Consider the following 12,777-nt stretch of genomic DNA (forward strand, 5'->3'; position numbering starts at 1 on the left):
ACGGGAAATGCTGGGAACCAAAGGAACGAGTCAGTTCTAGCCAAAATGGAAGAGCTTTGACAGAACTGAGGACATGCTAAAGGTGAGTTTACACTAGGCTTCACCCCACGCCGTATGCGTAAGACTCTTCACCAACTCCTCCCAAATTCTTGTTAGCCCCGCCTCCTGGAGTGCTCAATAGGTTGACTTAGTGGTGTGGCGTGACTCTTGATGAGCAGTCCAGTAGGCAGGGCTAACAAGAATTTGGGAGGAGTTGGTGAGGAGTCTTAAGCATGCAGCGTGGGGTGAAGCCTAGTTTAAACTCGCCTTAGAGGGCAGGACAGAAAAAACTAAAAACTATGCAGAGTTCGGACTAAAAGCTAAAAGAGCCGTTAAAATGTTCATAAAAGAGAGAGTGGCGCTGATAGCAGGTACAGTTGGGAATAGCACAGGGGAATTCAGGCAAATGTGGATATATTCAAAGTTCAGAGGTAAACTCCAAGTACACAAAGAGTAGAGACACAACTGAGGCCTACTAAGGGGCCAGAACACGAAGAAAGATATAGTAATAATAATGATGAGAGAGAGAAAGCGATAGATTTTACAAAGGGAGATAGAGATGAGCCCATTTGACAGAAGGAGGTAGAGAGAGTCATATTAGTTGATGTAAGGCAGAAAGAAAGAGAGAAAGGGTAGAGAAATAGTGGACTCACACAGAAAAAGCAATCTACTGGGGATCTAATGAGGGAGATTAGTCAATTTGAGAAAAGAAGTTAGAAAACCCAGTATCAAGACCTAGTCAGATTTGTAATTTTTTTTTTTTTTTTTTTTGAGGGTTATGAGAGCTTTTGGAACCTTGTCCAGGGACAGCGTGAATTAGATCACGCTTTTTAAACCCGACAGTTATTCCAGTTCATTTTCTTGTTCATACATATTTGTTTATTAATCCCCTTTATTATAACAACCTTTGCCATTGCCTTTACCTTGGCTTTTGCACCCTTTGCCGCCCGTTCCTTGGGAACCGGAATCGCCTTTGGTGTTGGTATCTCCTTTGGTGTTAACTGTGTTCTCGTCTGTGGCTGCTGCGTTGCTGGTGTCTGTGGCTGCATCATTGCTGTCTGTGGCTGCGTTGTTGGTGCCTGTGGCTGCGTTGCTGGTGTCTGTGGTTGCATCATTGCTGTCTGTGGCTGCGTTGTTGGTGTCTGTGGCTGCGATGCTGGTGTCTGTGGCTGCGTTGTTGGTGTCTGTGCTGCGATTGCATTGGTGCTCGTTGGCATGCGTTGTTGGGTCTGTGGCTGACGTGGCTGGTGTTTCTGTTGGCTTGGTTGTTGGTGCCTGTGGATACGCTGCTGGTTTCTGTGGTTGCATCATTGCTGTCTGTGGCTGCGCTGTTGTCTGTATTGCTGGTTTCTTGCTCACCGCTTGTCTGTGTGTTTCCGTTTTCTTCTGATTCTGATTTGCCTGTGCTTCCCTTGTCTCCAGTGGTATCTCCTTGGTCCTCGTTGTTGACCTCTCCCAACGGGTTGCATTGCCCTGGAGCTTCTTGGGTTATATTGCCGTCGTTCCCTACTTTCACACTCGTCGAGTAACCCTGGAAACAAAATCCAACGCTTTATTCGAAAACTTGTAAAAACAAAATTAAATGCTTGTTTTCTCTTAAATTTCGAAAATGGATAACTTTTGGTTTACAAATTAAGTAGCTATCTCTTTTTGCACTGAATTGGTAAATCAGGCATTTTTCATTTTGAAAACAAAACAGAATATCACAACTAAGTCAGTTTTTTTCAGTACTTTTCAGAGGGGGAGGCTTTTCATTTTTGAACGCAGGTATCCCCTGCCTCCAATTGTATTGGGTAGTATAAATAACATCAATGTAACCATAATACTATATAACAAAAACATGACCAGAAATACAACTGGAAGCCATTTATTTACAAAACATGGGTCGCTGGTAACTATTTTGATCCATTACTACTCTCAATATGTCTGTCCGTCCCACAAAGTATTAAGTGTATGAGATAGAGACTTATTCCTTGGCATGCTACATCATTAATGAAACACATGTTTGAAGTGAAGCCAAGGTCGCACCGATAGGTCAGAGGTCAAATAAGGAAATGCCACTGCCGGGTGTTCCACAGACATCTAGTTTCTTCTTAACCATCCCTTTTTGAACAATTCTTCAATAACAGACATTTGGACGACCTATCCCTCAGTATAATTATTATATTTTCTAAGTCCTAACTCTTAAGCACCGTTACTTGAATATTAATTGTTGAATGATTTAATCAACTGAAAGTAATTCTGTAACGTTGTCAAACATTTCAAAGATTTTTTGTTAGGTTATGTAACCTGTAGCAATTTCCAGATTAGAAGAAAATCAAAGTCACTAATTACAAGCATACGCTACGTCTTTTGTCTTATCCAATCTCAGTTTCGCAAAATTATTTGTGATGGCATCGTATATGTGTTGCCCTCTTACGGGTCTGTAAATATCCACAGCATTTAAATTGTCAGCCAGAAGAATAGGTTTAGATTGCTCAACAGGGCAGGCAGGTTTAAGATTTGGCTTAATATTATACATTAAAGGTGCGAGGCTAAAGTGTTGTTCGACAATAAAATCTGTTAAAGTCGTGATGCGTAAATTTAGTTTGATGTGCAGTTATAGGTGTATCGAACTCGACTTGCATGTATGAGTCGAGTAGTAATGAAAATATGCCGGAATTAGGAATAGAGGTATATGGCCCTTCATCATTGTCAGGTGAAAGGTTAATTCAGTGTTGGGGAATTAAAATGATTCGTTGCGAGATTTGTGGCAATGTTGAAGTGTCTATATTGTCTTTAGACGTTCAGCATGTGTAACAAGTGTAGAATTAGTGATGTGTAACAGTATCTTTTATTGATTTTAGGTTTCTGTAAAAGAAAAGTATTTGTGCGGCTTTGTCTGTCCGTCCGTCGATTCGCCCCTATTTTGATTGTCCACCATCCAATCATCAAACATACCAAATTGCAACCCTCTTTGCCTTCATTCAATTCTTTCTTGTCTCCTCCTTTCCCCTCTACTTCTTTTCCTTTCCCTTTCCCTTTTTATTTCTCTTCTCCCTCTTTCCCTTCTGTTCTTTCCTTTCTTTTACTTCTCCTTTCCCCTTTTCTTTCTCTTTCCTTTCCCTTCTCCTTCGCCTTCTTTCCCTTCCTCTTTCCTTTCTCCATCTTTGCCCACTCCTTCTTTCCTGTCTTCATCTTTCCCTTCTTCGCCTTCATTCCCTTCTTCTTTCCTTTCTCCATCTATCCCTACGCCTCCTTTTCTTTCTCCAACTTTCCCTTCCCCATCATTCCCCTCTCCTTTCCCTTCTCCTTCACATTCTTTCCTTTCTTCTTACCTCTCTCCATCTTTCCCTACTCCTTCTTTCTTTTCTCCATCTTTCCCTTATACATAATTCCCCTCTCCTTTCCCTTCTCCTTCACATTCTTTCCCTTCTTACCTCTCTCCATCTTTCCCTACTCCTTCTTTCTTTTCACCATCTTTCCCTTATCCATCATTCCCCTCTCCTTTCCCTTCTCCTTCACATTCTTTCCCTTCTTCTTACCTCTCTCCATCTTTCCCTACTCCTTTCTTTTCTCCATCTTTCCCTTATCCATCATTCCTCTCTCCTGTCCCTTCTCATTCTTTCCTTCTCCGCCTTTCATGTATCTTTCTTTCCTTCTTCTGTCTTTCTCTGTCCTTCCCTTGTCCGTTAGAGGTGTATTTCCCAGACCCGCTCCTCTGTGCTGGCACCGTTATTAACGACGGCATCTGTGAAGTAATTCCGAAAACTGAATCTAGTATTTAGCACAAATGAACGTCTCCGTTTATATTTCCCGCCCGCCTGCAAACGTTTCATTAACGAGCGTGTTGGAAAGGGGGGGGGGGGGGGGGGGGCTGCGAGAACGAGTGTGGTGGCGAATGTAGCTGTTAATTTTTTTTAACGTTTCCGCAAAAGGGGGGCGGGGTGGGGGGGACCAGTTGCGGATTTAAGGGGGTGGTACCTGGTCCCGTGCGCCCCTCCCGGCCCGCCCCAATGTATATGAATGATAAAACATTGTTTTGTTTCAATGAATCATTATTAATAGCAAGAATTTGATTAGGTAATGAGTATTTCAACAACAACAACAACTGTACAACAACAAAAACAATAACAACAACCACTACTGTGTGTATCTGTGTATACATACATAAATATTGATATGTACCGTATGTGTACATGATGTATTCACAGTTACGTTTGTGCTCAGATCTCGCCAGGAAAAGATTTCTACCTTATTCCTTCTTCTTCGCATTACCATCATGATTTATACGTAATAATGTTTTTGTTGTTTCGTTATCGTAAATGATGAAATAGTGTTCGTCAATGTACTTCGTTTCTGTAAGGCACACAGGGGATTATTTCATATTTTGGTACTCTTTCATTTGTTTCTTTTTGTTAGTGTTAACTTGCGTCTTGATGCTAGGCAATATTATCCTTAATAATGGTAACTATAATGACGTGCTTCAGTGGTATTTTTATCCATACACGTTAATTATTCGACTCTCCATGTATTCTCCCCCAACTACCCCCCCGGCCTCCGTCGCCCGCCCTCCCGCCCCCCACATCTTTTTGTCTATCTCAGTCAATAACAGATCGATTCAGATGTGATAACTATAAACCACAGGTTAAACCTGAAGGAGCCTTAGAAGTTTAATAATAAAAAATAAAAAAAATATGGTGTACAATCGTCTGCAAAAATAAAGGGCACCGAAGTAGCGAAACTGGCTTGAACTGGAATGATGGCAAAGCAAACGGGGTCCCTTTAATTTGTGTCGTGCGTGAGACGGCTGTAGTACCTGCCGTTTATTGCTTCTAGCTCTTTCATTTACTACTCCACGGCGGTGAGATATTCATCCCAAATCTTAAAAATATAATGGTTTTTATTTCACATTGCTTTGTAGTCCCGTGAACAGGTTAGTCACTTACAATTTTGTTAGGTTTTGCTACAGAGCTTTCCAGTTTTTCAAGTTTTTCCAGTTCTCTCTCTCTCTCTCTCTCTCTCTCTCTCTCTCTCTCTCTCTATATATATATATATATATATATATATATATATATATATATATATATATATATATATATATATATAATTGATATATGTGTGTGTGTGTGTGTGTGTGTGTGTGTGTGTGTGTGTATACAGTATATATATATATATATATATATATATATATATATATATATATATATATATGTGTGTGTGTGTGTGTATGTGTCTATATATATATATATATATATATATATATATATATATATATATACATATATATATATTTAATCTTAGTTTTAAATGCCCAATTGATTTTCATTAGTACTTTTTCTTACCTATGGGTAGGTAGGCTACTGAACCACTCCTTACTCACCATAATTATGAAATCTATAGGGGATAGTGCCTTCAGTACACCTCAGGTGGTGCACTGTAGGAATTGCTTAAGTAAAGTGAAGCGAATATAGAATTTAGACCAAAGGTCAAGCACTGGGACCTATAAGGTCATTCAGCGCTGAAATGGAAATTGACAGTAAAAGGTTTGAAAGGGGTAACAGGAGAAAAACATCGCAGTTGCCCTATGAATCAATTGTTAGGAAAAGCATTATATATACCGGGCTTTTAATGAAGAATAGGGAATTCAGGAGTCATCTTTAAAGAAACCACCATCAAGGGGTTTTGCGTCAGAGCAGCAGCAGCAGTATCATCGTCACCTTGAGAGAAGCAGGACCTGGCGTGGATTACTCTTGGATAAATATGCGTCTTCACACCCCGGCAACGATTTCCGAATGGGCGATGTTGCTCAAGAGATTTCGAGAACGTCTACATCTGCTGCAAACGAGAAGTGTCGACGCTGAAATAAAGGTGTCGCAAACATTTCCTGTCTCTCCTCTTCATTGCAGTGGTCGGTTATAAAGCTCCCTCAGATATGAAATGCTGTCTAATCTTTATATATTAAAAAATATATACTTTTGGTACATTCTTCATCTTAACTTATATTTTTTAATAAATTTGATCTAATTTAATGTTTGATTTTAACGTTGAATGGCCACAGTTGTCCCACTGCCTTGGGGCTTGTATGCCTAAAATCCATAAACCAAAATCTAATCTTCATGACTGCAAATTTATTTTTAGTTCGCAATGAAAAGCCTGGTTCGAGATTACCGGATTTCCCTTCCACCAACCAACAGTTGAGGGAAGTATCCGAGGAAATTTAATTGGTCCTTGACCATTTGCCATTTTTTTTTCTATTTATTTTAACATGTATCGAACAAAGATTACAGACAGCTTTTACCCCCCTTTCAGAGAGTCGTTTCAGATTGATTGACTGGATGGTAATAATGGTTGAAGACACCTTGGGATGACCAACGAAACGACGCGTATTACCCGAAGAGTCGGGATGGTAGGCGTCAGGTCATCCCTTTCTCTTCAGTACCCTCTGTAGATTACGCTGTAAGAGATCCTTGTCGTACTGTTACCTTTCAAACTACTCCCCGTAGGAGGGTAGTGGCGTCAGTGCTTCTCACGCTATGCACTGTCGGCATTACTAAATTTATTTTATTTATTTATATTTATTTACTCTTATTTATTTATTTTTATTCATTTACTTATATATGTATCTATATTTACATATTCATTTATTTTTATTTATTTATTTATTTACTTTTTATATCTCAAATTCTTCATTTATTTTTATTTATTTTTATTTTTATTGATTGATTGATTTTTATTTATTTATTCTTATTTATTTATTTATATTTATTGATTTATTTTTTCTTTGCGGCGTCCCTTCGGCCCCTAGCTGCGACACCTTTCATTCCTTTTACTGAACTTCCGTTCATATATGTAGTTCTTCCATCTTGCTATCCACCCTCTCCTAACGATTTTCATAGTGCAACTGCGAAGTTTTTCTCCTGTTAAACCTTTCAAACTTACCTACTCTCAATTCCTTTTCCAGCGCTGAATGACCGCAAAGGTCCCAGTGCTTGGCATTTGGCCTAAACCCTATATTCCATTCCATTCCGACTACTGTCCGGTGATCATTTTATGTTGCTGTCAGTTTTGGCGATACGGTCAATTAATACCGTTATAAAATAATTTAAAAAAAAAAAAAAAAAAAAAAAAAGCTGGACAAAATGCACATTCTAATGACTCTAGAACGTTACTAGATTCGTGTATATTATTCTAGATTTAGAATGGGAGTATGTTTATTTACCCACTCATGGCTAAAGCAATGTTTGAAAAGCATCAAAGCTTGAAGGATGGCCATGGGTCATCCCGAAATGCAATTGTTGCCATTGTCACGTGATCTGTTCGTTTAATTATTCGTCCAAAGTTTTGATGTAAAGGATAGATTATTTCATTTCTTAGTTTACTTGACGTCTTACCTCTAACCCTATCAAAATTAGAATAAACAAAAGATCCCAAGTATTTAGTGTAATCTTCGACTAGATCCATGCCTATGAAACATTTTCAATCACTCTGCGATATATTTTGCAAGACCCTTGCTATTGAATGGTTGTATTGCATAAACTGACACATGCACCACGCTTTTGCAACTTACAAGCTCCAGTGGATTTGAATAGCATCTTCGAATGCGGCAATGCAATGTAACCAAACTGCCTACTATATTTATACCCACCGTGACAATAGGCTGAACGATATACATTTATACCCACCGTGACAATAGGCCGAACGATACGCACCATAGGAGGGAATCCAGCCGGTGAGACAGTTTGTTTGTGCGGGGGGTGTTAGGGGGGGGAGGCAATTGTTCGCTCACCTGCAATTTCCACACGGAAGAAAAGGTCTCGTGCGTTATGAAATCGCCGCAGAGATTCACTACGGGCGGCGCGAGGATGCGGCAACTTGCGGAGCCGTTGCCTTCTCCGGCGACGCTGAAGCTGAAGAACCCGGAATCCAATCTGGAGGTCATCATGGCACACTGCGGGTTCGGCGAAAGAGAGAGGGAGTGAGAGAGAGAAAAAAGTAAAACAGAAATAGAAAGACGAAGGAGATCCGCGCAGCTGAGTATAGGAGATTTGCATTTGGCGCTTCGATTCTGACGTTTCGGCAGAGTGCTTCTTCCCTTATGCAAATCAGGCCAGGATAGAAACACTCGGCTGATGCATTGGATCGCATGTCAGGAATCGGAGGATGCCTACCCCTGGGATGATGCCTCGGGGTGGGGTGGGTGGGGGGTTGGGGGACTCTGTGAAAGGGAAGCCGGCAATTCCAAAAAATTACAAAGATAAGAGAAATGTCTCAACATGAAAGGGAATGCGAGGTTATGATACTGAATTCGTCAGTGGAGTTTTCAGGAGGGGGGGTGGGGGAGAAATCAGTTGACAGATGGTGAATGGTCTGATCTATTCCCTGGACGTACCTGCGTCAAGCTCCCCGTAGATAGGGACTTCCATGTCTGGAGGGGGGCTAAGCCGATCCCATTCTTGTAGATTATGTAGCTAACACCGGCCTTTGCCCCGTTAGGAGCTGCTGAAGAAAACGTGTAGTTGGCAAGTAGTAACGTCCATAGAGATATCTGCAAGAAGAAGAGGGGTTTACATAGATGACTTATACATTCTTAAGTGTACGGATCTCCGTATATATATTGCGCGCAGCCGTAGATGTTTTGCTGATTTTTCATTGTGACTGGGCTTTCTGATCATCTTTGATTTTGGCTGCTCTCTCTTTATTGGAATGTAGTTCAATTGTAACCTATCGAAGCACTGAGTAAATGGCTGAAACAATTTTGTCGGCAGAAGAGAACAAAAATTAGATTAACATGCAAATGAATATCGTCTTTTCCTTCAGTTGCTTCATACAAAAGGATAAGAAAAGGTTCAGACATTGGTGAAGTGTTCTCTTAAAATAGAGTATTGGACATGTGCATCAGCATTTATTAGTGATTGCTTACAAGCTATTTTATACACACAGACATATTATATATACATATGTGTGTGTATGTATTAGTGCAATTTGTTAAAAACTGTAATGCATTTGTTGCCCTGATTAGCCATTGCACTTGACTGTTTGCACTCTGGGGGGATGAAAGCATGGGGCAAGTAAGCTCGTTGCCCAAAAAATTAGATTAGTGATATATCAGTGACTGTGTTAGGAGAGTAGGCGTCAACTCGTGCGCGCCAAAGAATACACATTATTCTTATTAGTATATATTTCATCGGAGAAAATAGATATATGTTAGTGGTACAAAAATTTTTAAAACCTTAAGAGCTGATTCCTTACTCTTCTCCTAATACAACCAATATCTCTCTCTCTCTCCCTCTCTCTCTCTCTCTCTCTCTCTCTCTCTCTCTCTCTCGTAGAGGATAGTGCCGTCAGTGCACCTCATGCAGTGGATTGTAAGCATCACTTAAGGTTCTTTGCAGCCTGCCTTCGGCCCGTAGCTGCAACCCCTTTCGTTCCTTTTACTGTAACTCCCTTCGTATTCTTTCTTCCTTCTTACTTTCCACCCTCTCCTAACAATTGCTTCATAGTGCAACTGCTTTGATGTTTTCCTCTTGTTACACCTTTCAAAATTCTCAATGTCAATTTCCGTTTCAGCGCTGAATGACCTCATAGGTCCCAGTGTTTGGCCTTTGGCCTAAATTCTACATTCAATTCAAACCTCCTCTCTCTCTCTCTCTCTCTCTCTCTCTCTCTCTCTCTCTCTCTCTCTCTCTTATGGTGATAGGAGTTCACTCTCGACGTGGTTCAGAAGTCACGTAAAGCCGTTGGCCCCGTTGCTGAATAACCACTGGTTTCATGCAATGTAAAACTCCGTACAAACAAACTCTCTCTCTCTCTCTCTCTCTCTCTCTCTCTCTCTCTTCTCTCTCTCTCTCTCTTACACACACACATACATTTCGATACTGAGGTCTTCTGTGCCTCTTTTGAACACCAAACATGACCCAACTGTGACGTTTACTTAATCTTACATAAAGTAACCGGCATTTCCTTGTCACTGAACGTCTTCGGAGTTATGCTGATCGAATTTCCAGGACATAAATTTATTTTTTAAAACTGTATCATCGAAATACTGAAGGTAAATTATTTTCGAAGTGTTGAAGTCTTTTGTAGAACTACCATGGGTATGTGTGGTTTAAGCTGGAATGTGTGTGTGTTTTTTTTTGTTTTTTTTTCTTTACTGGTGCCTGCGTTGGTATAAATTTCTGAACTTTTCCAGAAGTTTGGCTGATTATTCCCAAGTGTTTTACATATCCTTATTAGATGGTAAGACATAGTTTTGTCTTGGTTTTCACTGATATAGCCTGTATGTTTTAAAAGCCCTTCCTATTGATTTTAAATTTTGTACCCATGTTTATGCTTGTTTGGGAAAGTTACTCATCTTCCAGGTGTGTCGGATTCTAGGTACTAATCTCTTTATAATCCCTATCTGTCAGTTATACGACCTTTCTTGTATTGTCAATTCCTCATGTAAGTCAGTTCATCTGCTAAGTAAAGGACGTTTGAACGTCGAAAGATCTTGCGGAAACTCCGTTGTTTATTTTCCCTCGTGGATTATACCTTTATATATATATATATATATATATATATATATATATATATATATATATATATATATATATATATTTGTATTTGTAAGATTACGTGGTCCCTTGGAGACCGCGTGAGGTCAATCAAACTTGCGTTCGAACACAACGTTTTGCTTCTCATATTGAGATTCGAGGAGCTGCGATTTTTCTCCAGAGGGAGGCGTCGTCTTTCCCGCGTTTTGTTTTCGTTTCCAAGATAATCTTGCTCTACCTGTTACCAGCCCCGGAGAATCCAAGCAAAAGGAACTGGTTTAGATTTATTTATTTTGAAGGTATAATTTTGAGTGTATTCATTCATCGATTCAATTACAAAAGCAATATATTTACACAGATACCTAAGTGCATACATATATAATATATGCACTTAGGTATATGTGTAAATATATTGCTTGTGCAATTGAATCGATGAATGAATACACTCAAAATTATAACTGCAAAATAAATAAATCCAAACCAGGTCCTTTTGCTTGATTCTCCGGGGCTGGTAACAGACAGAGCAAGATTATCTTCGGAAACGAAAACAAAACACGGGAAAGACGACGCCTTCCTCTGGGGAACAATCGCAGCTCCTCGAATCTCGATATGAGAAGCAAAACGGTTGTGTTCGAACGCAAGTTTGATTGGCCTCCCGCGGTCTCCAAGGGACCACGCAATCTTACAAAGGATTCCCGGGCTTTATTGGCGAATATGCAAACGGCGTTTGACCTGCATCGAGGCTCGCTCTCAAGCTGGTTGGAAATGGAGCGAGAGTAATTCTATAGCTGACAAGATTCATACCTAGCATTTATATATTATCATATTTGTAAGCTTCGATGCTCTTTGCACGAGTGGTTTATGTGGGCGCCTACCAATTCGGTAGTCCCTAATTCAGTTCCTCGCTTTGCCAACGTGGATTCAGAGGAATTTATTTCTGGTGATTAGAAATTAATTTTTCGATATAATGTGGTTCCTATCCCACAATAAGCTGTAGGTCCCGTTGCTAGGTAACCAGTTGGTTCCAAGCCACGTCAAAATATCTAATCCTTCGGGCCAGCCCTAGGAGAGCTGTTAATCAGCTCAGTGGCTGGTTAAACTAAAATTTACTTAACTTATAACATTCGAACGATGAAGGGTTCGTGACGTGTATGACTGCAGCTCGACCTGCTTTTGTAAAGATTTGCGCGGGCGGTCTTTCTTTTCGTGTGTCTCGCCATTATATCGTAAAATAAAGACGTTTAAAGACGGCCTTTTTCTCTTTGTTTCTAAGGCATTTTCTTAAGCTGTAGGTTTGTCGTTTATCTTTGGTATTTGCATCATGGAGTGTTAGTGATTGTGAGAAATACAACATGAATGAAATAATGGAATATGAATGTTACTATTAATGGGTAATTAAACTCATGAACTGCAAGGAAAGCGTTCGATCTAGTAACATTTGCCATAAATAAAGAAAAATGTTGAAATCTATATCCATTGGTGTTAGTGACCTATCATTTTTATCTAGTTATCGGTGTGACAAGCAAAGTGACATACAACATTTGCTAAGTAAAGGACGTGAGGCAAAAGATCTTGCAGCTCCTCAGTGTTTCACTTTCCTTCGTGGCTTATACCTTTATATATATATATATATATATATATATATATATATTATATATATATATATATGTATGTATATATATATGTATATATATTATATATATATATATATTATAATATATATCATATATATATATTAATATATATGATATATATATATATATATATATCAGCAATAAGTCACCAAACAGCACGTGACAAATATGTACGTAAATAGCCACATGAAAGGTGAAAAATCAAAGACCAGGTACCAAGCGCTTTCGTGTATTGCGTACACTTCTTCGGGGTACAAAGTCACTTTGTACCCCCGAAGAAGTGTACGCAATACAGGAAAGCGCTTGGTACCTGGTCTTTGATTTTTCACCTTTCATGTGGCTATTTACGTATATATATATATATATATATATATATATATATATATATATATATATATTATATATATAGTATATATATATATATATATTATATATAATATTATATATATATAATATATATCTATATATATATTGTTTGTATGTATAATATGGGACCTCTTAATCAAGTGGTCATATTATACTCGTTTCGGCAGCGAGAGAAAAAAATTTGCGTTTGAAGCCCTGAGTGTTTAAAGGGGGTTTCACACGGT

General features: G+C 39.2%; 1 protein-coding gene across 1 annotated transcript in view; it reads right to left on the reverse strand.

Moving 5' to 3' along the window:
* Positions 1 to 1,150: 1,150 nt before the first annotated feature.
* Positions 1,151 to 12,777, reverse strand: part of LOC135205854 (uncharacterized) — a 29,920-nt gene continuing 18,293 nt past the window's right edge. Inside the window, exons 3-5 of the mRNA XM_064237107.1 lie at positions 8,411 to 8,566; positions 7,808 to 7,969; positions 1,151 to 1,570 (exon numbers count right to left, since the gene is read on the reverse strand). Of these exons, the coding sequence (XP_064093177.1) occupies positions 1,151 to 1,570; positions 7,808 to 7,969; positions 8,411 to 8,566 (738 nt within the window). The remainder of the gene's footprint in view (positions 1,571 to 7,807; positions 7,970 to 8,410; positions 8,567 to 12,777) is intronic.

The sequence above is a fragment of the Macrobrachium nipponense genome, chromosome 24 (assembly GCF_015104395.2).
Source record: "Macrobrachium nipponense isolate FS-2020 chromosome 24, ASM1510439v2, whole genome shotgun sequence".
In the NCBI taxonomy this organism is placed as follows: Eukaryota; Metazoa; Arthropoda; class Malacostraca; order Decapoda; family Palaemonidae; genus Macrobrachium; species Macrobrachium nipponense.